The 25495-nt window shown below is 41.8% G+C and overlaps 1 protein-coding gene across 1 annotated transcript; it reads left to right on the top strand.

Annotated features, from left to right (window-relative positions):
• Nucleotides 1–9326: 9326 nt before the first annotated feature.
• Nucleotides 9327–23052, top strand: LOC101408372 (nmrA-like family domain-containing protein 1). The gene is given in 6 exon segments (XM_014783106.2): nt 9327–9366; nt 15029–15120; nt 15123–15269; nt 17018–17267; nt 18422–18612; nt 22613–23052. Coding segments are annotated over 6 exon segments (900 nt in total). The 3' UTR covers nt 22793–23052.
• Nucleotides 23053–25495: the final 2443 nt, after the last annotated feature.

The following is a 25495-nucleotide window of genomic DNA, read 5'->3' as shown; positions in this document are numbered from 1 at the left end:
TGAAATTTTGATTTTTGATCGCATCATATTTATTGGTTAACTTGGGGAGAATTGACATCTTTGTAATATTGTCATCCATTCCAAGAGCATGGCTATCTCTGCATTTATTCGGATCAACTTCTATATCCTTCATAAAAGTTTTAAAGTTTTTTTCACAAGACATCTTAAGTAGCCTTCATTACTGTCCAAATACTTTACATTTTTTTGGTTATTGTGATAAGTATTTTATTTATTTATTTATTTGTGAGGAAGATCAGCCCTGAGCTAACATCCATGCAAATCCTCCTCTTTTTTTTTGCTGAGGAAGACCGGCTCTGAGCTAACATCTGTTGCCGATCCTCCTCCTTTTTTTTTCCCCGAAAGCCCCCGTAGATAGCCGTATGTCACAGTTCCACATCCTTCCAGTTGCTGTATGTGTCCAGCATGGCTGGACAAGCGGTGCATCAGTGCGTGCCCGGGATCCGAACCCGGGCCGCCAGCAGTGGAGCGCGTGCACTTAACCGCTAAGCCACGGGGCTCGCCCCAGTATTTTATTTTTAATTATACTTTCTAGTTGGTTATTGATGGTGTGAGAAATGCTATTGGTTTTTGTAGGTTGATTTTGTATGTAGAGAACTTACTGAACATTCTTATTAGTTCTAATAGTTTGTATCCAGATTCTATTGCTGTTTCTAGGTAAATGATACATTCATTTACCAATAATGATAGTGTTATCTCTTCCTTTCCAATTTTTACACCTTTTATTTCTTGTCATTACTTGGTATATGATAGAAGGAGGAATCTAAAGATTTAAAGAAATGGGAACCTTGTAGTGGATTTCTCTTTTGCAATCTATTCACCTACCCTCTAACTATGTCCTGGAAGAACCCAGAAGGTACTTCTTTCGCTAAAGCACTGAGAAATACTTTCATGAAATGAGTATTGACTTTTAAAAATTGAGCTATAGTGACTATTCTTTGTCAGTAGAAAGCATCTGTGGATAATATGAGGTAGAGGATGACCCAGTATTCCTAATTCGGACCAATAAAACAAATGCCAACTAGTCAAGATATTCCTGGAATTATTGTAGTTGTTCTGGAAGTCCTGGCCATCCGCAGGACTCAGAATCACCCCAACAACATTTGAGCCAGAATAGATCATTTCCACCAGGTGGTGCCAAAGCTCAACCAAAACGGATATGCATGGAAAGCACCGGACCTGGATCTCTGGATTTACACTAGTTCAGCTCACCCCAATCATTTTATTAGCTTCTCAATAACATGTTCCTCCATTTTTGGCAACTGATATTATGAACTCCACTTATTGTGTTTTGTTGCAGTTTTACCATCAGAATTTTACCATATTTAGCAAGTGGCATAATCCCTGTATTGGCTTTCTGATTTATAGACTAGGAGTTATTATGGTAGGAGGAGCCAAGTGAAAGCCTCTGGAACTCTCTCTTCCTATCAAAACCGTGAAAACTTGTAGAATCACAGACATTAGTGCTAACATCAAATGTTTCTGAGACACAAAGATGGCAATTCCTATGTTAGACTCATTTAACTCACCAGTTTGACAGTGAAAAAGGCAGATGAGTCTTAGAGAATTACAGTGGATTATCTTAAACTTAATCAGGTCATGATCCCAATTGCATTTGCTATTTCAGATAGGAGCTTCTGTTTGGGGAAAATCAACATAAGTCCTGATAACCGATATAAAACTATTGATCTAGCAAATTATATTTATTCTTGATTCCAATAAACTGAGGATATCTTTAACCTAGAAGGGATGGTAATATACCTTCATTATCTCCCATCAAGCTTAGGTCAACTCTCTGACTCTGTGCTACAGGAACCTTGATTGTTTCTTCAATCCACAGACTGTTGCAACCCAGTCCACTACATTGATGACATTAGGCTGCAATGACCTATAGAACTGGAAGCAGTTACCCTAGATACTTTTGTAAAAAACAAATATGCCAGAGGGTGGGAGAAAAATCCCATGAAATTACAATGGCATGTCATCTCAATGAAGTTTCTGGGGACCAGTCCGTTTCTTTCCAAGTGGAAGGACTCATCTTGCATTACTAAGAAAGAGGCGTAATTCTTGGTGGGTTGTTGACCAGTGCTGCCATGTCTAGTGGTAAAAATTCATGGAAAACTACAGTAACCTTATATAGGCAGATGTAATTCTAAGATGCAATTTAATTCCATTAAGATTTCAAGTCGCTGAGGAAAACAGGTTTGATCAGCTGAGGTACTGCTGGCTACAGAAAAAGATGACAATGGGTAGTCAAGAAGGCAAATTGTAAATACCAACTTTGGCCTTGGATTCAGTTGCAAAAATGAGGACTTTTAACATCTACTGGCATTTTCGTGTACATATTTATGTATTTTAGACTAATTTTTATCTTTGTTCTCCCTTTCCCTCAATATTTTATATAGAAAAAGATGCCTGTTAATTTTATAATTTAAAGAATAGTGGACAAATTTTCAAGATGGATTCTAAGAGAATTAAAAAAGAGATGAACATCATCCCAAGATCCTGGGTGCAATAATTGAGATTTTTGGTTTAACCACTTATAGGAGGGGTTAAACATATAAGAGGTAGTTGCAGTATGTCAGATGTTATTGTTTTAAAAGAAGTGTAAATGTGGGAAGAAACATATATGTTGATTTTGGGGAGCAAAAGGGGTAGACTGTGGTGGAAATTTGTCTCTCTTTGTGGTCACTTAGCATTTGAATTCCTTCCCTATTTTTGGAGGAATCGCCACATGTAGCAGGGTCTGCCTCCTAATACAGAAGCTATGGCTTTTCCAGGTTTCCCTGCAGCTAGGTAGCACCCCAGTCTTGGAATCAGAAGTTAGCAAGATTGTACAGAATACATTCTGGAAATAGTAGCAATCACAGCAGCTACATGCAGTTACCACAGACAGCAGTGTAGCAGTTGCAGGATTCAGTATACAGGGTCAGTAGTGTTGGTGGTTATAAGCTGTGGTGGCTGTGCTCAGTGGCAAAGTGCTCAGCTCTTTGCCAGACCAGTCCTATGGTATCATTTTGAGGTATGTCCTGGCTGCTCAGCCTTTGAGATTTGTTCTCAGCATTTCTGAAGATTCTAAAATTGACCGATACCGTTTGAATAATTTCCATAATCAGAGTCCATTGTTTGCAAATAAAAATCCTGACTAATAAAATCTTGAATATGCTAACATGTTTTTATTATGTTTTATTCACCTTTATTTTTGTTCATCATTATTTTACTCCTCAATAAATACCAAATTGTGCATAAAGAATGATCTCAACTAACGGAAAGAAAAAATGCATAAAAAAATTGGGAGCAAATATACTAAGCGTGGTTCCCTCAGAGTAGTGATATTATGAAAAAATGTTCCTAATTTACATGTACCAGAATTTTCCAAACTTTCTTCATGGAAATGCGTTATTTGATAAACAAGAAAAATCAATTAACATATGAGAAACAAAAACAAAACAAAGAGCATCATCTAAACTTTTTTATGCTTAGAGCAGTCATGGCCTTGTAAAGCTTTTTTCTTTACTAGGAATATCTTTTGTACCCAGCTGTACAATCCTAATTTTTATCTAAGCTGGAATGCCATGCCTTTCATCAGCACTTCCCTTGATTTTGTTCCTTTACGCAGCTTCTCCCCAAGTGATAAGTGATTTTTCCCTTTTCAGAACATCAATAATTTAGCTTAAATTTACTATAATAATATTGAGAAGTTATCAAACAGCTACCATGGTCCTCTTATGTAAAAAGGGAGGCAGTGTACTTATTGAAAAGAGCAGGGGCTTTGCAGCTAGATAAAAAGAAGAACTGAATTCTAATCCTGGCTCTGCCATTTACTGCTTGTGTGGATTTAGATAAATCCATGTAATCTCTTGGTTTCCTTATCTGAAAAATGAAGGTAGTAATACCTAAATTTCAGGGTTATTGCAAGGAGTAGATATTTTGTTAAGCACCTAACATAGTGACTTGGACAGGTAGGCACGCAATCTGTGACAGCTTTGAATAAAGAAGTCCTCAGTCTCAGCTGAGTGGACCAGGGGTGGATACTTCACCCAAGTTAGGCCAATCAAATTCTCTCCCCTGAGAATTTGTCCCCTTTCTCAGAGGAGAGAACACACATGCACGTGTGTGCACGCACACACTCACACATACACACACACATCTGGGAAACGCAAGTCCACCAAGGCCCAGACTGCTTCAAAAGGAACCAGCAGAATGAAGGATTCCTGGGCCAGGCTCCTGCAGAAAGGGTGTTATCTAGTTTAAAAGAAAATTAAACAAATGTATTTTTTACCAGAGAGAGCAGCAGCTCTCTTGGGTAAAATCTAAGAATTGAAGATGCTCAGGAGTCCCGCACTTGCTGGACTCAGCCTCCCTGGCTTCACCCTAATCCTGGCCTTGTTGGATCCTGTCTTTAAAATTTTGATATGTTTTTTCATCATGGATTTTTTGGGATTAATTTTGATTTTTAAAAATATTGCATTAACATATTTATCTTGATCATGGAGTTTTTTGGCAATCTCTTAAATTTTGCACTGAGGTGAGTGCCTCACTCGCCTCACCCCAGTCCTGGCCTGTCAAGACAGCCTCTCCAGATCCCTAAGCTTCTCTGTTTCCCTGGATGGTGTTATTGAGACTTGAGGAAAGGGTCGAGTCAAGGTGCTGTTCATCTTGCAAGGGAAACTGTAGTGGAGAGTGGGAGTACGTGAGCCCTCAAGCTGGGCTAACCACTAAATCCCTTCCATTTGGACTGCCATGTGCTTCATGTCTCCACCCACCCCCCAGGCAGATTTATTTTCACATTTCTCTTTTTTATAAGCTAATTGCCATTATTTGAGTACATGTCAGTTTAGTGCAGTGGGAGAAGATGAATTGTGATGTGGAAAGAGAGGCTGGTTGGCGGAGGAAACTAGCCTGATAGGGAAAAATGTGTTGAGAAATAACAACAATTCATTTCTCTTGAATGTATCATGTAGATTAAGTGGTTTAATTTAATTTAGTCATCACTACACCTGTATGAAGTAGATACTATCATTACCCCCTGCAGTACAGATGAGGAAATTGAAGCTGAGGGGACTTTTAAAACTTGTCTAAGGTCACACAGCTAGCAAGGGATAGAATTGAGTGTTAAATGCAGGACAGTCATAGTCCACAGCTTTAATCATTATGTTATACAGCTTTCTGGTTGAGAGTTGACTGGGTGGAGTTCATTACACTTGGAAGTGAGAGGCAAGCATTGGCAAGAGAGTGCACAGCTGAGCATTAGAAGAGAATCCTGCCCGTTCTGTTCTCTGGGGGGACCAAAAAAGCAGACTCCTTTCATCAAGAGGACCCTAAATAAACTTTGACATCAGCTCGAGACGCCCTCAAACTACAAAGCATCATTGACTATTCCCCATGAGCACATAGTCTTCTGAATGGGTCGCTACTTGCCGTGGTAGGAAAGGCAAGTTAATTTGCCTAGTTAAAAAGCCACACCTTTTGTTTCCACCCATTGTAAATGTTTACAGGCTGGTACCTGCCCATTTTAGCTTTTCCTATTTGGTCACTTAAACTTATTATTTTTTCTTAAAGATTATTTTTAAAGTAAACTTTCTAATGAAGTATAAGATACATATAGAAAATTGCACAGATCTTAACTGTACAGTTTTATAAATTTTCACAATGTGAACTCATGCATGTGATCAACACCCAGATCAAGAAACAGAACATTACCAGCCCAGCTGAAGCCCCACTTAAGCTCCTTCCAATCACTACCATCAAAAGTAACCACTATTCTGATGTTTAACACCATAGATTAGTTTTTCCTGCTTTTGAATTTTATAGAAATTGAATCATATGCTAGGTATTTCTTTACTCTTTTGCTCAACATTTTATTTGTGAGATTTTTTCTAGGTTGTTGCATGTTGCAATAGTTCATTCATTCTTGTTGCTGTACAGTATGTCATTGTATGAATATGCCACACTTTTCCATTCTACTCTTGATGGACATTTGGGTTGTTTCCAACTTTTGGCTATCATAAACAGTGCTGCTATGTACTCATAGACTTTTTTGTTTTTATTGAGGTAACATTGGTTTATAACATTACGTAAATTTCGGGTGTACGTCATTATATCTCAGTTTCTGTGTAGACTACATTATGTTCACCACACAAAGAATAATTACCATCTATCACCATATACATCTGCCCTATCACCCCTTTCACTCTTCTCCCTCCTCCCTTCCCCTCTGGTAACCACCAATCTAATCTCTGTAAGTATGTGTTTTTTTCTCAGTCAACTCAGAATGTGCATGTCATAGTACTATGCTGTAATCAAAGTGTGAGAGCAATAATGTCATGTCATGCCCAGTCCTCTGTCTCTACCACCAACATACCACAGAAAATCATTCAACTACTCTTAGGCTACATATGTGTGTGTGTATACATTTGTTTTTCTTTACAACCCGGAATCACACTATATATGCAGTTCTCTGTTCTGCTGATTTCATTTAACTTTATATTGTGAGCATTTTCCTATATTATGGAAATTCTTAGAAAATGTAATTTTTAATATTTTAATATACCATTCTGTCTTATGGCTATTCCATAATTTATTTAACTAATCCCCAAGTGGCGGATATGTAGATTGTCTCCAGTATTTTTTCTTTTTTTTTTTTTTTTATAATTTTATTTATTTCTTTCTTTTTCCCCAAAGCCCCAGTAGATAGTTGTATGTCGTAGTTGCACATCCTTCTAGTTGCTGCATGTGGGACACGGCCTCAGCATGGCCGGAGAAGCGGTGCATCGGTGCATGCCTGGGATCCGAACCCAGGCCGCCAGCAGCGGAGCGCAGGCACTTAACCGCTAAGCCACGGGGCCGGCCCCTCCAGTTTTTTTTCAATACAGGTAATGCTATGGATAAACTGCCTTGAATATAAATCTTTTTGTTTCCTTTGCATGTCTGCTTGGAATGGTACTGAGAATTCTCCATAAGGCTAGTGTAGGATTGTGTGTAGTTTAGGGTAGCAGAGGCACAGTTTATCTTTCTTGTGACATACCTGACTTTATTCCATTAGTATCTTTATCTTAGAAATGAGAACATACAGTTTCCTACTTACTGGACCCTCTGGACTTAGCTTGTCCAGCTTAGCCTCTGGACCTTTGCCCTCAAGAAATAGACAGATGTGCATGACCAATCTTCCAGTCTGTAACAACTCCTGAGTTTACCTCTCAGTTTCATTACGGGTTACCCTGTAGAAAGGGGCAGTTAGGAGAACTGCTTCCTTTTGCAAGGATAATTAGGAAGAAGTGGGTGATAGTGGGAGAGTGGAGGGAAGGGCAAGGGTCAGATGGGCTGCAGACCCATGACCTCCCCCGTTTTGCATGTCTTCATACCTGTTTGGCAGAGAGTGCCAGTTATCCTTGCAATGGCTGTTATTTTCAGCACCCCTTCTTCTGTGCTGCAGAGTCCACACACTCCAGCTTCCTCAAGAACCTAACTCCACCAATTATTTATATATTTATTCAACAAATATTTACTGTGCACCTACTATGTGCCAGATATAGCTGTAGGCACTGGGAGATATACACAAGTGAGTAAAACAAAGTCGCTGCCCTCATGGAGCACACAGTCTAGTTGGAGGGACAGAAATAAACATATGAACAAATAAACATACCTGTAACATGTTAAGCCGTAAGTGTTATAAAGAAAAATAAATCAGAGTATGAGGCATGGAGAAAGCAACCTTTACCCCACAAACATGTTCACATCTTTCCTATTGAAATAAAATTCCATTTCATCTTACAGACACAGCTCGCTCTCACTTCCTTTATAGCAAGGCTCCTTAAAGGAGACATCTACACCTGCTTTCTTCACTTCCTCACCTCCCAATCACTCAACAAGCTGCAGTCTCAAACCCAAGAGGTCCAATTCTGAATGTATTTCCTCCTGAGCCCTGCTCCTGCTCCACCATTGCCTACCCAGTTGGCAGAGTCATTTTTTAATCCTTTCTCTTCCTTGCTTTCTCTTTCCCTATATCGAATCAATCATGAAGACCTTCTCAGTTTACCCCCTAAATATCTTTCACTTCCATTGTCACTGCCTGTATTGGTTTGCTAGGGCTGCCATAACAAAGTACCACAAAGTGGGTTGATTAAACAACAGAAATCTATTATCGCACAGTTCTGGAGGCCGGAAGTCCAAAATCAAGATGTTGGCAGGACTGGTTCCTTCTGAGGGCTGTGAGGGAAGGATCTGTTCCACATCACTCTCTTTGACTTATAGATGGCCATCTTCCTCTTCACATGTCATTCTCCCTGTATCTTCACATTGTCTTCTTTTTGTATGTTATGTGTGTTTAAATTTCCCCTTTTTATAAGGACACCAATCTTATTGGATTAGGCCCACTCTAATGATCTCACTTTAACTTGATTACCTCTGTAAAGACCCTGTCTCCAAATAAGGTCACATTCTGAGGTACTGGGGGTTAGGGCTACAACATCTGAATTTTAGAGGGAGACAATGCAACTCATAACACGGCCTCCGTTCAAGCTTTTGTTATTTCTCACCTGTATCATTTCTTTAGTCTCTTTAGGAGTGTCCCTGCTTCCAGCATTGTCTTGTTTCAACCCAGCCTCCACTCTGCTGCCAGAGGAACACATAAAACCTGCTGTGGCTGTCAGGATAAATCCAAGGTCCTTGCCATGCCCACCAGGCCCTTTGTGTTCTGGCCTCTGCCACCCTTCCGAGTTTTACTTCCTGCCACCCACGTAGTATTGTTGCAGCCATCATGAGTCCTGTGTTATGATTGCCTGCCTTTGAACTTGGCTACATGTGGTTCCTCCTGCCTGAGGTGGGCTCTCTTCCTGCTCTCCTTGATTGAATAACTTATGGGGGCTGCAGGCCAGCTCCAGCATCATCTCCTCTGAAAAATCTTCCCTAACACCTCCAGTCTGGATTTTTTTTCTTTCCTCCATGACCTATGTCTCCTCTGCCATTCCTCTCTACTGTACTTTTATTTACTAGTTTATCTCCTTTACAATTTCTGGATCACCAGGGCTTGTAATTCGATGCCTAGTATACCAAAGGCATTTAATACATATTTGCTGAACACATGAGTGAGTGAATGAATGAATCCTGGCTTAGAAAATTGCTGTGTCACAGTGAGTAAGATATCTGGTTATAACAAAGAAAACTTTATAAGGGAGGGGCAAAATAAGGGCTGTGGTAATAAGACATGGTTTATAATTCTCACGCTCGAAGAGAAACTGCATTTCAGCTACTGTTGCTGCTCTGAGGGAGGTTCTGCTACTCCATTAACTCTTTCTTTGTCCAGTAACATGACCAGCAAGCAAGTAATCACAGTATTTGGAGCAACAGGTAACAAACTCTTTACTTTTAAAGTGCATGCTGTCTGTGTTTACTTTCCTGTCTTCCTGCTTTTAATTTCAGAGCCTGTAAGCATGGGCTGAACAAAGAGCCCTTTGGAGGAAATGAGGAAAAGTATCCTTTTGCTTGAGTTTCTGATGTGGTAAAGGGGCAGGGTGATTTGACTTGATTCGTCAGAAATGATCTCAGCGGGACAAGGACAACTGACATATTCTCTCTTTCTTGATCATGTGCTGACTTGCTGGTGTAGTTTCGTTTCAACATAAGCTATACTCTGGAGACTTCTCTCCACTCACTTCCTGACAAGCAAAAGGAGCAAGTGTGAGGCCCGTGGGTATGTAGGGGGTATCCACATGTCTGACCAGTACTCCAGCGATTCTGAAAAGATGGAGAGGGTGGGGCTTAGTAGAATGTGCTGAGGGACTTCTCTCACCTGGACAGCTGCCTGAGCCTTTTAACGGCCATCCCCACTTCCACTTTGCCTCCCTTATGATCCGTTGTCCAACAGCCGGAGCCATCTTTGCAAAATGTTGATCAAATCAGCTCACTCCTCTTCAATCTATTCTCATTTCAGCCTCCTGATGACCCATTTGAAACTCTCAGATCATGTCACGCCTCTGCTCAAAACTCTCCAACGCCCCCCAACTCACTCCAAGTAAAATGCAAAGTCCAGCTAATGGCCTGCGAGATTTTTCTTGGACTTCGTCTTCTACCAGTCTCCCTCGCTTACTCTGCGTGTTCCTCAAACACACTCTTACCTCAAGGCTTTTGCAGTGGTTGCTCCTTCAACCTAGAATAATCTTCCTCCAGTTACCCACACTGCTTTCTCCCTCACGTCATCCAAGCCTCTGCTTAGATGTTGCCCTCTCCATGAGCACTTTCCAGACCTCCATACTTAGGGAGGTCTGGAAAGGCAACTCTGCTCCACCCTGCCACTGTCTGGCTGCCCTCCTTGCTTGATTTCTTCCATTACTGTCTGTCTCTCCACACTGGAATACAACCTCTACGAGGACAGGGATTTTGTCTGAAGGGAGGCAAGGGCTAAAGCAGAGAGAAGAGAGAAGTAAATTCTCAAAAACCAACAGCCAGGCATGATATTGACTTTAGAAGGGAAAAAAAATGTAATGCGATGATTGTATAAGGCATTAGAGTGATGGTGAGGATGCTGGTTTTACCTGAAAGAGATGAGAAGCCACGGAAGGATTTTGAGCAGAATTGTGACATAAGACTTTGGTGTTAAGAGGTTCATTTTAGCTTCTGTTTTGTGAAAAGACTGTAGGGGACAGGGGTTGAAGCAAGGAGACCATTTAGGAAGCTGTTCCATAAACAAGGCAAGATGATAGCGGCTCAGACCAGGGTGGTAGCAGTGAGGTGGTGGGGAGGTCAGATTTCCAGGTATGTTTTTAAAGAGAGTTGACAGGGTTCACCGATGGACCAGATATCAGAGGTGAGAAGAGAGGAGTAAAGAATGACTTCAAAGTCTTCTGGCTCGAGCAACTGAAAGAATAAAGTTGTGATTCACTGAAATGGGGAAGACTGTGGTCAAGCAGTTCAAGGAAGGTCGGAAGCTCCATTTACTCTCGTTAAATTTGAGTTGCTGCCTAGGTATCTAGGTTAGGCAGTTGGATATGAGCCTTGGGAGTGGTTCCTAAAGGAGTCAGGTTAGATGTGTCCAAGTTGAAGAAAGTTGATTCCTAGTTAGCTAAAGGGATGGGCTAATTACTTTATTTCACAGTTCTTGAACTTTGGTAAGCTCGAGGTGCTGGGTGTGTTTGGGTGTTTGAGGGAGGGTTGCCAAATTTAGCAGATAAAAATACAAGATACTTAGTTAAATTTAACAGGGACACCTGTTAACCCTTACCTGTATATGTGTTTGCATGTCAGATGCTGAGCAGCATCTCCAGTGCCTGCCATTCAAATGCTACTTTCAACGTGGAACCACCTGGAAGGGAACTGGGTCCAAGAGGGCATGATCCAGAACAAGTGAAAAGGGTCTGGGACAACTGAGTATGACAAGAATGAGTGCTTTGGGGGCTGCTTTTCTGAGCTGATAGGTTTACTGTGTGTCCTGCTAGTCTAGAGGAATAGGGCCAAGAATGAGGAATTCCTCTCCTGGTTTGAGTCTTAGTGAAACATGAAAGTGGGAGTGGTTAGGAGAGCCAGTCCTGGTTTTGGTCCAGCTCCTCTCATTTTTTCATACTAATCCATGTCATTTGCTTCTCTGTCTCACAGTGGTCCAGGCAGGACTGTCTACCTCCAAAGCTAAGAATTGAGAGGTTTCATTCTTTCCATTTCACTCATATGTTTATTCAATAAATAGATACTGAAAGCTTCATTCATTTATTCATTCAACAAATAGATACTGACAATATGCCAGGCACTAGTCTCAGAACGTGGTTGGCAAACAGGGGTAAAGAGTAAACAATTTCTGTTCTCAGGGAGATCTCCGGTTAGTAATAAGGTTATAAGGAAATAATTATAGTAGTCAATGTTGTGGGCTGAATTGTGTCCCTCCTCTAATTCATATGTTGAAGCCCTAATCCTTAATACCTCTGAATGTGACAGTATTTGCAGATAAGGCCTTTAAAGAGGTGATTAAGTTAAAGTGAGGCCATGAGAGTGGGCCCTAATCCAATCTCACTGGTGTCCTTATAAGAAGAGGAAATTTTGACATAGCGAGGGACAGGAGGGGCTAGCATGCACAGAGAAAGGACTATGTGAGGACATAGTGAGAAGGCTTTCCATCTGCAGTGCAAGGAGAGAGGCTTCAGGAGAAACCAAACCTGCCAACACCTTGATCCTGGATGTCTAGCCTCCAGAACTGTGAGAAAATATATTTTGATTGTTTAAGCCACTAATCTGTGATATTTTGTTATAGTAGCCTTAGCAAACTAATACAGTCAAGAAGTTTTTTTTTTGGTGAGGAAGATTAGCCCTGAGCTAACATCCTCTGCCAATCCTCCTCCCTTTGCTGAGGAAGATTGGCCCTGGGCCAACACCTATGCCCATCTTCCTCTACTTTATATGTGGGACGCCTGCCACAGCATGGCTTGATAAGCGGTGCATAGGTCCACGCCCAGGATCCAAACCTGTGAACCCCGGGCCACCGAAGTGGAGCGTGCAAACTCAACCACTATGCCACCGGGCCAGCCCCAACAAATTTTTTTTTATTGAATTTTTGTTGTTACAGAAGTGCAGATAATAGTTTTAAAAGTCTAGTAGTCCTACAAGGTTTATAAAAAAACCCAGCAGACCTCACCCTACCCCTTTCCACATTTAACTCTTCTGTTTCTACTGGTATTTGTCTCCATATTTCTAAATAATGTGATAATATGCTATTTTTTAGTTTTTCGATTTTAGATGTTATCCATTGTCTTTAGCTTCCTACATCCCCAGCCCCAAGGACATACTTCCTTTTCCTCATCCTCCCCATACAGTTTATAACAATTTTGTTTTTCATATGGACAATGGACAAATTTGAGGTCTTATTATCACTATGTAATTATATTCATACTTGAGCCATACTTGAGCTTGCACTTTCTTTTCTTACATAATTTCTTGTTTTCCCTGAAATTAATAATTTCTTTTATTTTGTATTTGCTTAGTTTTCTTTGTACCTATCACTCATTTTTCTCTAATCTCTCCAATAAAGCTGAATGATTTCTCTCAAAATGAGCAAACATGTCAATTAATCTTTTGGTTCTGTTTTTCTCCCCCCATGGAGACTTCTCTCCTGGAGTGCTAGCTTTTTCTATTTCAATCCTCCTAGGACTTCTCTTCCCCATTATTCTAATAATTATCTTTTCTCCTGGGTTTGGTTTCTATTTCGTGGGTTCCTCTTGCTTGCTTTACTTTCTCATTTTGCTGGAATGCATCCTCCAGTAGTTTACAGAGAAAGAGTGCACAGGAGTTAAATTTTTGAGACCCTGCGTGTCTGAAAATGTCTTTACATAAAATTGTTAGAATTAATTGATCATTTGGCTAGATTTAAAATTCTAGATAGAAATTAATTTCCCCCTTAAATGGCATTACTCTATTGCTTCCAATGTTATAAAGAAATCTGGTGCTATTTTTATCCCCTACCTTTGAATTGACCATCCCCACCCCCCTAGAAGTTTTTAAGATATTTTTATCCCCAGTGTTCTGAAATTTCACAATGATGTACATGATGTGGGACTTTATTTAGTCATTGTGCTAGGCATTCAGTGGCCCCTCAATATGGAAGCTCAGTCAATATCCTTGGACTCTGTGAAATTATTATCTTCTTTGATAATTTCCGTGCCTCTATTTTCTCTTTTCTCTCAACCTGGAATTCCCCAGGCTTGATCCTAACATTTTCTCTCTCCTATTTTCTATTTCTTTGTTTTTTTCTTCAAATACTGGGAGATTTCTCCAACTTTTTCTGTTGAAAATTTATTTCTGCTACAATAATTTAAATTTCAAGAGCTTCTTCTTGTCTTTTTCTCCTGCCTCCTCCCCTTTTATTGGTACGGGATGTAGATGTAGTGTTCTGAGTGCAAAATCTTCTCCAATCTCAGAGGATATTAATTCTTTTAAATTTTCCTTCTGATCCCTGCATTGTTTCTGTTTCCTTTTATCACTGTTTATTTTGGTTTTGCCTTTCCTGTTGGAGGCTTTCCTCAAACCCCTGATGAACTTTGGCTATCTGTGCATATTTGCTACTAGAGCACTAAACTTTGGCTAAAGCTTCACATGCAAAGGCAGAGCTCATTGAACAGCAGACGGATAGGGGTATCAATGGTATATCGGTTGGGTACCACAAGAAACAAGTGCCACACTCTTTCAGATAAGTTGAGGAAATTTAATAAAGATGGACAGAGAAGAGAGCAATAAAAAATAAATAAGCAACAGGAGGAAGGAGCAAAGGGCAAGAGAGATGAGCACAATCTGGGGAGAATAGCAATGTGGAGAGGGTCACCTCTCCTCCTGCCCTCAGGTCTCCTGCTGATGACTCCCTTTGGCCAAACCCAACCTAAGGGCAAGAAAGTCCATTGATGGAGTCTGTACAGGTCAGCCTCCCAGGGCACTCAGCAGGATGGAGAAGGTGAAGGTGGATCTGGAGGCACAGAAAAAAATATTTAGGACAGGTATCCATCAGTCTGATGGAGGATTCCAAATGTCAGTAACCCAGCACAATACCTGGCATATATCACAGGACATTCAGAAAATATTTATAGAGTGGATAAATTGGGCAAGTAATGATCATATCATGAATGGCTTTGAATGCCATAGAAAGAAATTTCTGCAAGTTTTCGACCTTTTTTAAAACTATAGCATATGAACCTCTTTTGAAAATAAAATTGTGTGAAGAAGCTCAAAATAAAATCTGTAACAAAATAAAAGTAGAATTGCCCAGTTGAATCTGGGGTGGAGGGTTTGGCACCCTGCTCACTTGGCATCCTTGTTGCCTTCAGCCTCTCCCATTGTTCCTCTCCCCCATGGATTCTGCAAAGGTACCTCTGAAGAGGCTATGAGAAACCTACTTTGAAAACCACTGTTGCAAACCAGGGGGATATCTCCTGAAGTAATTACTACAGCAGCGCTGCTCTGAATAACGGGACTTCCCAACCAACTTCTTTTAGTGAACATTGTTCCTGATCCTTCCTGTATTTCTTCTTCTGCAATCCTGCAGGAGCTCAGGGTGGCTCTGTGGCCAGGGCCATTTTGAAGAGCAAAAAGTTCTCTGTGAGAGCACTGACCAGGGATGTGACTAAACCAAAAGCACACAGGCGCTCCGGGACCTTGGCATCGAGGTGGTCAAAGGCGACCTAAATGATAAAGCATCAGTGGAAGCCGCCTTGAAAGGTGCCTATGGGGCCTTCCTGGTGACCAACTTCTGGGACCATTTCAGCAAAGAGAAGGAATTGAATCAGGTGGGAACCACCTTTAAGCCCTTTCCTCTTACTGTCCCTGGCTGCTCTGTGCTTCTTGGAAGCGGGTAGGCCTTCAGTCTGGGCAAAAATATAAGCCTCCCTCCACAACATCACTCCAGTTTTTATGAAATATGTGGACTTCGGGTACTTGTTAGAGGTGTCTTTGATTGTGAAGTCAGTGTTATGTGACACTTGTCGCAATCTCAAGACCCTGAATATTTGAGAGTGACTGTGATGGAACCAGTCATTAGATTCCCTAATTCTCACCATTTGTTTATAGATGGCATATGAGAGGTGGCAGCAAGGATACTCCACAAATTAAGATTGCTCTGAGAGAGAAATGGGAAGAACAAAAATGTAACGAGTATATTTACATTCTAGCAGAGAATTTTGGGATGAATTAGTAATGGGTACCTAGAAAAAGAACTAAACAAACAAGCAAATAAACCCACAATGATTAACTCTAGGCAAAACGAAAGTTTGTAGAAAGAGTAAATGTAACCATAGAATATCACATGGCTCAGCTTCAGCTGTGTGTAAGCACTAATTGTTGATCCAGCCCAAAATTATGATACTGGGAAGACAGGAAAAAGAGAATTGTGTACATGTGTGATGGTGACGGTGGTGGTGGGCTCTGTGTGTGTGAGAGAGTCAGAGAGAGGGAGAGAAATTGAGAGCACTAAAGGTGAGAGCTCATCCTTCATAGTAGGAATTTAGTAGATGATATCTTAAACTGAAAAAATCAAGAATTAGCAGTGTAAACGTGTTATTTAGAAACAGAGAAGCGGCTAAAAGAGATGAAAGTGGTTACTTCTGGAGAGCAGTTATCAGCATGGGGGCGCAGGGAACTTCTATGTCATTATAAGACTGACTTTTTTCCTCCATGACAGTACTATTTGAAAATTATATATATGTATAAATTACAAAAATATGAAGATTAAATTTAAAAAATGTAATGGATGGGATCAGCCTCTAGCAGAAATGGCACAATTCAAAAAATTAAGAGCAGGATTGAACCATTTCAGGAATGTCTGTTAAATTAATTATACCACTTACAGCTTGTCTTTTAGTGCTAAACTTTGGAAGGGCTTATTTTAGGAACTCTGGGTTCTAATTCCGATTTTCACTCACTAAGAAACCTAAGGGTACAAGTCACTTCTCTGCGTCACTTTCTGTGTCTACTAAACCAGGTTAATTATGGCTTCTCTGCCTGCTACATGAGGATTTGTAAGGAAAAAAAAACAGGGAAACAGTGAAAAGAAAGCAGAAGGAAAAAAAGAGAGAGAAAGATGAAGGTGCTTTGGGAAATTTGGAACTAAAAACACACAAAAGAACATATGTGTATATATACTGCCCTCAATATCCAAATGCTGTGCAGATATAATCCATCGTCAGAAAACGTTCTTATATATTGTTTTCTCAGGTATCACTGAGCCTCATATATACATAAATGCGGCAGTTGGTCACAAAGATTCTGACAGCCTAGAGGAAGGGGCCAAATGTTCCTGACTGTTCCCACCAGGCTGCCTCTCAGCTTCTGATGGGGTTCAGCATTTTGACATAGCGCAGCCTCTGCTCGCTAATACTGGTGGCCTCTCCCAGGACAGCGAATATATTTTGATGCTGGAAGAGCTTCCTCTCCAAGGAGGACAATAAGAAAAGAAGGATGTGGAGAGGACCTAGCACCTGCCCTCTAGTCTATATGCAAATTCAGCCAACCATATAAAGAATTTACTTCTGTCCCTTAGGGAAAGCTGGTGGCGGATACTGCCAAGCGCCTGGGTCTGAAGCACGTGGTGTTCAGTGGCCTGGAGAACGTCAAGCGCCTGAGCGGCGGGAAGTTGGAAGTGCCACATTTTGACGCGAAGGGAGAGGTGGAGGAGTATTTCTGGTCCATTGGCGTTCCCATGACCAGTGTCCGCGTGGCAGCTTACTTTGAAAACTTTTTCACTGCGTGGAAGCCCGTGAAAGCCTCTGATGGAGATTACTACACCTTGAGTAAGTGGAAGGTTGCCGTGGGAGTTAACCAGGTACCTGCTGTTCTGCCTTCTCCTCCTTGCTCTTTCCCTCCCTTTGTCTCTTCAGTGGACACATATCATTTGAGTGCCTACTATGTGCTTAGCTCTGTGCCGAGTGCTGACAGGGGTACCAAACTGTCCTAGACCTAACAGAGAACTGGATCTTGGACTGGAAACACAAAGGATTATACTTCCAGTGTTAACATACTGATGCTCCTTATGTACGTACAGTAGGTACTTGTTAGCTATGTGACCTCAAGCCTCAGTTTGCTTATGTCTAATGGGAAGGTTGGACAAGATGACTTCTACTTCTAGCTCATCCATCTGACCTTCTGTGGCAACAGGAAAAAATTCTCCTCTTGACCTGGGTCCCATGGTCAGAATCCCTAGAGGGACCCTGACTCCCTAGGGACAGGTTCCCAGCCTTGCCTGCAGAGTGACTGCATAGGTCTGGGAGGAAGACTATAGTTTTAACAAGGAGTCCTAGTAATTCCAATGCTGCCAGTCCACTGGCCAGCATTCCTCTGCCCTTTGGCAGAGGAAAAGATGATGGTGGCTTAGACCAGAGTCATAGCAGTGAAGACGGTGAGAAGTGGTCAGCTTCTGGACATACTATGAATAGGACTTCCAAATAAATAGATTGTGGGGGGATGAGAGAAGTGTCAAGACTGCCTCCAAGATTTTTGACTTGAGAAACTGGAATGGTAGAGTTGCCATTAACTGAGATGGGAAAGTCTGTAGGGAGAACAGGTTGGGGTGGTGTAGGAATTCATTTTGGGGCACATTGAGTTTAAAATGTCTATTGAACAGTCAAGCAAGAATGTTGAGTAGGAAGTTGGACATATGAGTCTGGAATTCAGTGGAGATGTCTGGGTTGGAGATAGAATTAATCATTCTTCGCACACAGAGATGCTTAGTAAATGGCTACTTTATTTTTTTTTGTAAATCAATAGCCAGGTATTATAGTATTTTCTTAAACAAAATCTTATAACTGTGCAAAGATTGTGGCCGCTCATTGTTACACTGTGTTCCCATCCTTTTTGTTTAAGTAGTTTATTAATTCAAGTTGGTGGGACCTACCAAGAATGTGATGTAATTAGCTATTTTTATCTTTTTTTTTTTTTTTTTAACTAGCACTGCCTATGGGGGACATACCGATGGATGGTATCTCTGTTGCTGATGTTGGAGCAGTCGTCTCTAGCATTTTTAATTCTCCAGAGGAGTTTTCAGGCAAGGCCGTGGGTCTCAGTGCAGAAGCGCTAACACCACAGCAATATGCTGATGTTTTGTCCAAGGTTTTGGGGAAAGATATCCGAGATGCAAAGGTGAGTTCTTAGGAGACATAAATGTGATCACAAGAGGCCACCCTGTGTCACATCCCACTAATTTACAAATTCTGATAGACTTTTGACAGATTTAGGCAGGGTTGAGTTTAGGCACAGAAGAAATTGAAGAGGATTCCATTTCTACAAATCTGTCTTCACCTGTTGGTGCATCTGAATCCCACCTTTATGGCTTTATCTCTTTGGCTTCAGGTTAATCAGCTTGTTAAAGTAAAACTACTTTGGGGTGGAAAGAACTTAGAATCTGAAGACCGAGGTACAACTTTTTCATATACACCATCCCAACTCTCCTCTCCCAAGCACTCATTGCTGATCACGCCAGCTGGCCAGAGCTCCCTGGGGTGGGGCAAGGCACTTACCCGCTCTGAGCCTCAGCTTCTTCTCTTGTCAAGTGGGACGAGAGCATCTACGTTGGGGTGTTCCTGTGAAAATTAGAGAGAATATATTTAAGGGCCTTAGCATAGTGTTTGGCACGTGGTAAGTATATATCAGGTATCTATTACATACCTGATGCTGTATTTGAGGAGTTTACAGCAGAGTCGGGGCGAAATGTTAATGCACATGAAGTCACAGGGCTTAATTGTGTTGTCTACACTATCTGTGCTATAGATGACCAGAGAAGGGCAGGAGAAGGCTTCCTGGAAGAAGTGGCCTTGAGGTAGTCCTTGGGGGTGGGCAAGACTGTGTGTGGGTGGAGGGAATCATAGGGCTGGCCTGGCTGAATTCTAGAATCAACATGAATGAATCAGAGGCAGTCTGCTTCAGTAAGCAAATCCTGGCCCTGCCCTCATCTATCTGTGGAATCTTGGCGAGTTATCCAACCTCTCCAGCCTCAGTTTATTCATATGTTAAAAAAGGTTATTATACCTCTCATAGGATTATTGTGAGGATGAAATGAGATACATATGGGAGTTTCCTCGTACTGGGTTTGGCACATAGTAAGCCCTCAATAACTGATCAGGTTGGAATGGCCTGGACTTGAGTGTGGCTAAGACAGACCTTTTACAGAAAAGTCAAAGGAATTGATGATATTGAACACTACCAGCTATTTCTCCAAACAAGTGTTGATAAGAGGAAGGAGAAAGAGAACAGGGTTTCTGAGAAGGAAGTATTTGTGTGTACCTCACAGAGACAGAGCTGGAAGGAGGACCCATACCTTCTCTCCAGCTGGCAGGCATTAACTAATACATCTCTGCCTCTCTTGTCTGCAGTTCTCCCATTTGTGAAGGGAGAGTGTTATTTGGATGACTTCTAAGGTCAGACCCAGCACTAACATCTCTCTAGAGTAGGGGTCCCTTCTTCCTTATAGAGTTCAAGTCTGCTTTTATAAATAAAGATTTATTGGAACACAGCCACACCATTGTTTATGTATTGTCTGTGGCTGTTTTCATGATACAATGATGGAGTTGAGTAGTTGTGACAGAGACCACTATATGGCCTGCAAAGCCTAAAATATTTGTATCTAGCCCTTTAAGAAAAAGTTTGTCAACCCCTGCTCTAGAATGTTTCCTAGAGTTAGGGATAGAAGGTTGGTTTTTGTTTTTATCTGCAACTCTTGGTCCAGTGAGTCTTGAAGTGGTACCTAGATTCCCAATTTAGCCTCAGGTACTGGATCTGTGAGGAGGCTAAGAGATCTCTTTTTTGGAAAACCATTGTAGGTGTCAATCCAGCCACAAAGCCACATCTGGGGATCTCACTGAAAAACCACAGAAAATTTCACGGAGAAAATAAGTCACTCCTAAACCCAAGAAGGCAGCCACCTACTCAAAACATGGACACAGGTGGCTGTGTTCCAGTAAATCTCTGCAAAGTCACTTGTACCTAGGTGCAAATTTATTTCTCAGTGACTGACCCCTCTCCCAGGGTATTTGCATTTGGGTCTCATATTCATTTTGCATATGGGGTTTGAACTCTGTAAGGAAAACGGGGAGAAAGGCGAAGGAGTGTGGGCATATGGTGTGTGTGTCTGTTCATTCTCAGAGGACCAGGTAGACATTGTTTTGAATGGCTCAGAACCTTCCAAGCATCTCTCGGTCACATACCCGGTCCCTGACTATTCTTAGTACATCAAGTTGTTTCACAATGCAGCAAAAACTTCTCTGGCATCAAAAGTTCTAGGGCATCAGAGGCTGGAAGTTCTAGAGAGTGGTTAATGCTGATCTTGGTAACTAGTCTGCCCACTGGTCTAGAGTGGGAAAATGCTTAAGCACTGTGCTACTCTGGGGAAGGATGCATATGGCCACAAGGTGGCGCTCCAGCCTCGACAGTCTGACTTTCCCCCAAGTCTGGTCAGAAGGAGGCTGTTTGCTTAATTACTTCAGTGCATGCATGCTCCAGAACAAACTCCCACCAGGAACTCTGGTCTGGCTGAAACTGTCTGTCTAACCCCAAAAGGAACATGGTTCTCTCAGAAAGTGATACACAAGGAACCAATCTCTTTCCTTCAAAAATCCGCAGAAAAGAATCCCTTATTTTACTGAGGGATATTAGTTATCCAAATTACAGGATGAGAGAGTGATTCAAGGAGACAGACATTTTAGAAGTCATCTTCCATGCTTCTCGTATGGTCTTCTATTTCCAAACTCAATAAAATTTTTAATTGTTTTTTCTGATTTCAAAAATAACAAAAGCTTATTGTAGAAAACTTAGAAAATTATAAAAAAAGAAAATAAAAATCACATAGTTCAACCTATCAGAGACAGCAACTGTTAAGATTTGGCACATTTTCTTCTCATCTTTTTCCAGCATATATATATAATATATATATACACACATACATATAATATATGTATTATATATGTATATAATATATATACACACATACATATAATATATATGTATTATATATATAATATAATATTAAATAAAATTAAAATAACACTATATGTAGCATTTTGTATCTGGCTTTTTCACTTAACATTTATTATGAGCATTTTCTATTTTGTTAAATTTCTTCAAAAACATTGATTTTAATAATTGCATAATATTTTAGAGTAGGTATACCACAATTTAAGTTACTATTCCTCTGTTTTTGGACATGTAGGTTGTTCTTGACTTTTTATTATTATAAATGGTGTATGACAACCATTGTTTTATATAAGTTGTTTGTGTCTGTCACATTTTTCTAAGGCCAAGTGGAAAAGGGAGGTTAGAGTTTATCTCTGGGGACTAAAGACAGATTACATTGGATCTGATAGTTAGAAACTGTCTTTGCTAATTCAGGTGGTGGAACTATTGATCTATTTAGTGTCAGAGAGACTCAAAGGGTGGATTTTGTGGAAGGTGCTGCAAGGTGGCTCAGTAGGTATGTGATGGGTAGCATTTGTTTGGGTCTGGCCCTGGCAGAGGCTGGGATGGCTGAAGTCAAGATGCTCATTTCTAATCAAGGACGAGAGTGGCAATGGAAGGGACGTCAGCCAGGAGGGAAGGTGAGAGAGCCCAGTGCTGGAGTGAGGGAGCCTTGGCACTGCATGAAGGGTCGGATGGGCAGAATGTCTCAGAGGGAGGAGTCTCATGAGGAAATGTATATAAAAGCTGGTCTGATGAAGGGGGTACAGATCCACAGTACTTTATCCACAAGGCTTGGGGTCAGAAACAATCCAGCTTTCAGGGTCTTTCAGCTTTTAGCTAGGTTATGGTCTACATGTTTTATGTAACATCACCAGCAGGGGCTGGGGCAGGAACCTGTAATCAAACACATCAATACCTCTGCAGAAAAACGTATGACTATTTCCACTAGCTGAGGTAATTAAAGACCATAACTAGCTTCACATAAGTTCAGATCAGGTTTTGCTACCAAATTAGTTCAGAAAAGTCAGTTTGCTGCCAAATTGCTTATGAAAAAAGACATCCGAATTTCTTAGGTTTTGGAGATAGGCTAAAGAATTGTGGACCTGTATCATTATTAAGATGAATAATTCCTTTTCAAACTATTTTGAGTGAGACCTATAACATTTCCTGTCTTTTTAGTTGTTCTTAAAAGATCACCCCGGAAGCTTACGAGAAGCTGGGAATTCCTGTAGCGAGGGAAATTGCCAACATGTGTCGTTTCTATCAGACAAGGCCAGACCGTGATGTCCAGCTCACCCACCGACTAAACCCCAAGGTGAAAAGCTTCAGCCAGTTTATCTCAGAGAACCAGGGGGCCTTCAATGGCCTTTAAGCTGTTCAAACAGGCCCTGACCACATAACCTCTTTCCTCTCTGATCCTATCCTCTTTACAGCACAGCCTCTACATTTACAGAACAGTTATGTCAGAATGCAATTGTTTGCAGCCCCAAATGCTTCCCGGCAATTCTCTCTTCAGTAGGAAGCACTGCAGTGGTGACGTGACACATATATAACTTTCCAGCTAGGGATGAGGGTGGCACACCTGTTTGTTAAGTGAGAAGTCCCACACCTGTCACCTCTTGTAGCTCTCTTTCCCCAGCAGCCAAGCTGCCTCCAAAAGCTCTGGCCTGAGGAACCTGGAGCTTCCTCCCTAACACAGATAGGGGCCACTCAGCTGTATAAGGGATCTTGAGCCCTGGCTCTGAAACTCCCCTAGGCAGCTTCAGTTATCTTAAGTGCATTGTCACATTCTCAATGAACTTGTATGTAATTTTAATTTCTTAAAATAAAAATTTTTGGAGAAGACTTTCTGGGGAAGATGGTGTTCAATGAAGAAGCACAAGTGTTAGAAACTCTGAAATTCAGTTTTGCTTCAAGACTGGAAGTTCATTCTCTGATTCATTCATTAAATCGTCTATTGGATCATCCTTCAATTACTCATCTATCCATCATTTATCCATTCCACACACTTTATTTTCAGTACCAGCACCGAGAATGCATTTGCGGACTTCTCTCCCCTCCTGTGTTTTCTCAGTTGGGTGGTCCACTCTCCAAAGGCTGCCATGGCTCCTCTTCCGTTTATAGTTGCGTCTCTGTCATGCCAGGGCAAGAGGGGCCATCTAACCATTTAGCTACAAGTGAAACTCAGAGGATCTGCCGTGGGTGAAGGCCAGACGCTTGAGGCAAGGGCTGGGGATAGGTAGAGAAGTGGAAAGAGGAGGTGACGGAAGGACCCCCATAGTACCTTTGTCTATCTCTGGCTTAGCATTTTGTACACCGTGTTGTAATTGTCTTATTTACTGGTCTTCGTCTTAGCTGTGAGAGACTTGCACTCCTCTGTATCCTGGTGCCTGGCACATGATAGGTGATCAATAAATGTTGATTGATTAAATGAGTGAATAAAGTTAATTGATCATATCATTACAAGAAAAGGGAAATAAACAGGTGCATATGTTGAATTCTAAGAACCAGTAACTGATACTTAAAGGGCGAGAGGTTGTCCACTGCTTGGACAGGAGGTGAGCCCCCACTGCTCTGAGGCAGGCAGCATGTGGTGCTGGCAGCAGCTGAGGAAGGACAGGATGGTGGTGCCTGTGTGAGCGGACAGAGTGGCCTAGGATCTGCCTCAGAGGAGAAGCAGCCTTGGCAATGCCAAGCATCAGCCTTTTTGATCTCTTAAGACATCAAGTGGTAAGTATTTATTGAATGAATGGTGTTGAAGTTATGGCAGACAAATTTTGATTCTTGGAGAAATCACAGTCAAAGGGCGTTTGAGAACCACTCTCCTTTTCAAAGTGCCTCCTCCTTATCCCTCGAGTGATCAACTCGATGCAGCTCAAGCTCTCAACCTGGGAAACGGGTCAGGATAAATTCTAAAAAGGGAAAGGAAAAACAAAACCCTAAACTAAGAATAAGAGGTTTATTACTCATCTGAGTGGGCCAGGCAGGAAGAATGGCTGCTGTTTCCTAAATAAACCTCAGCATCCCCGAAATGGAGAGTGTCTGTGGGCCAGCGGGTCCTCTGGCCCCCTTGCGTGCTCAGTGGGGTGGCAGGTTGGTTCTTTCAGCCCTTGGGGCAAGGCTGGGGTAGCTCTGGGCCTGCCCCACCATTGCTGCTGAAAGCATGAGAAACTCTCTCTGGGTTTAGAGGCAAATTTTACAGTGGCCGATCTGAAATGAGACTGTGCCTTTTAGGGGCCTAGTTTGCATCTCCATCTCACACAACCAATAAGGGGAAAGAACTGTGAAAGTTAGTCTATAACACTTCATTATTTGTTGACAGTGGACAAAGGACCCCACCACCACCTTCTCCTCTGCCCCCAACCATCTCCAAGCTGTGGGAGAGAAATCTTCCCTTTGGAGTTGCTCAGAGTCGAGAGAGGCCCAGAAGGTGGAAATGGGGCTGGGCACCCCACAGCTAATAAAACCACCCTCTGCTGTCTTGGGAATTGGTTGGGTGGGGGTGGGGGTGATGGAACAGAAATGGTGGAACAGAAGGAGATATCTCTCCATGATTCTAGAAATGTTCCTAGAAACCCAAGCTATGAAGTCAGATAATGCTGGATTTGATTCCTGCCTCTGCCACTGACTACTTGTGTAAACTTGGGCAACTCACTTGACTTCTCTGGGCTTCAGTTTCTCCATCCTCATAAGGGGCTGCTGGGTGGCCTAAAAGATGGAAAGTGTGAAAAGCACTTTGGACAGTCTTTGGCAGATAGTAAGTGTTCGATAAAGAGTAGCTGAAATTATTATTGAGAGTAATTCCCGTCCTGGCTCCTTCATACAGCACCTCGCATTCTGAGGTGCCCACAGGCTGCTCTTGGTCTCCCCCTGACCTACCCACCCACTGGTGGGACTGCGGGTGGGACTGCCATCACACTGATGGCCCTTTGCCAGGGGCTCGTCCCTGCCCATCTCCCTTCACTCGCCACTAGGTGGCAGGATGATTCTAGCGTGAGAAAGGGTTGCTCCAAACCTCGTCCCAAGTGGATTTCTCCAGCGGTTTTCTTTGGGAACAAGGCTCCAGGAGACAGTT

This window comes from Ceratotherium simum, chromosome 15, assembly GCF_057802395.1.
Source record: "Ceratotherium simum simum isolate JZ-2026a chromosome 15, ASM5780239v1, whole genome shotgun sequence".
Classification (NCBI taxonomy): Eukaryota; Metazoa; Chordata; class Mammalia; order Perissodactyla; family Rhinocerotidae; genus Ceratotherium; species Ceratotherium simum.
Note: the sequence above shows the minus strand (reverse complement) of the source record. Positions and strands in the feature narration are given on the sequence as shown.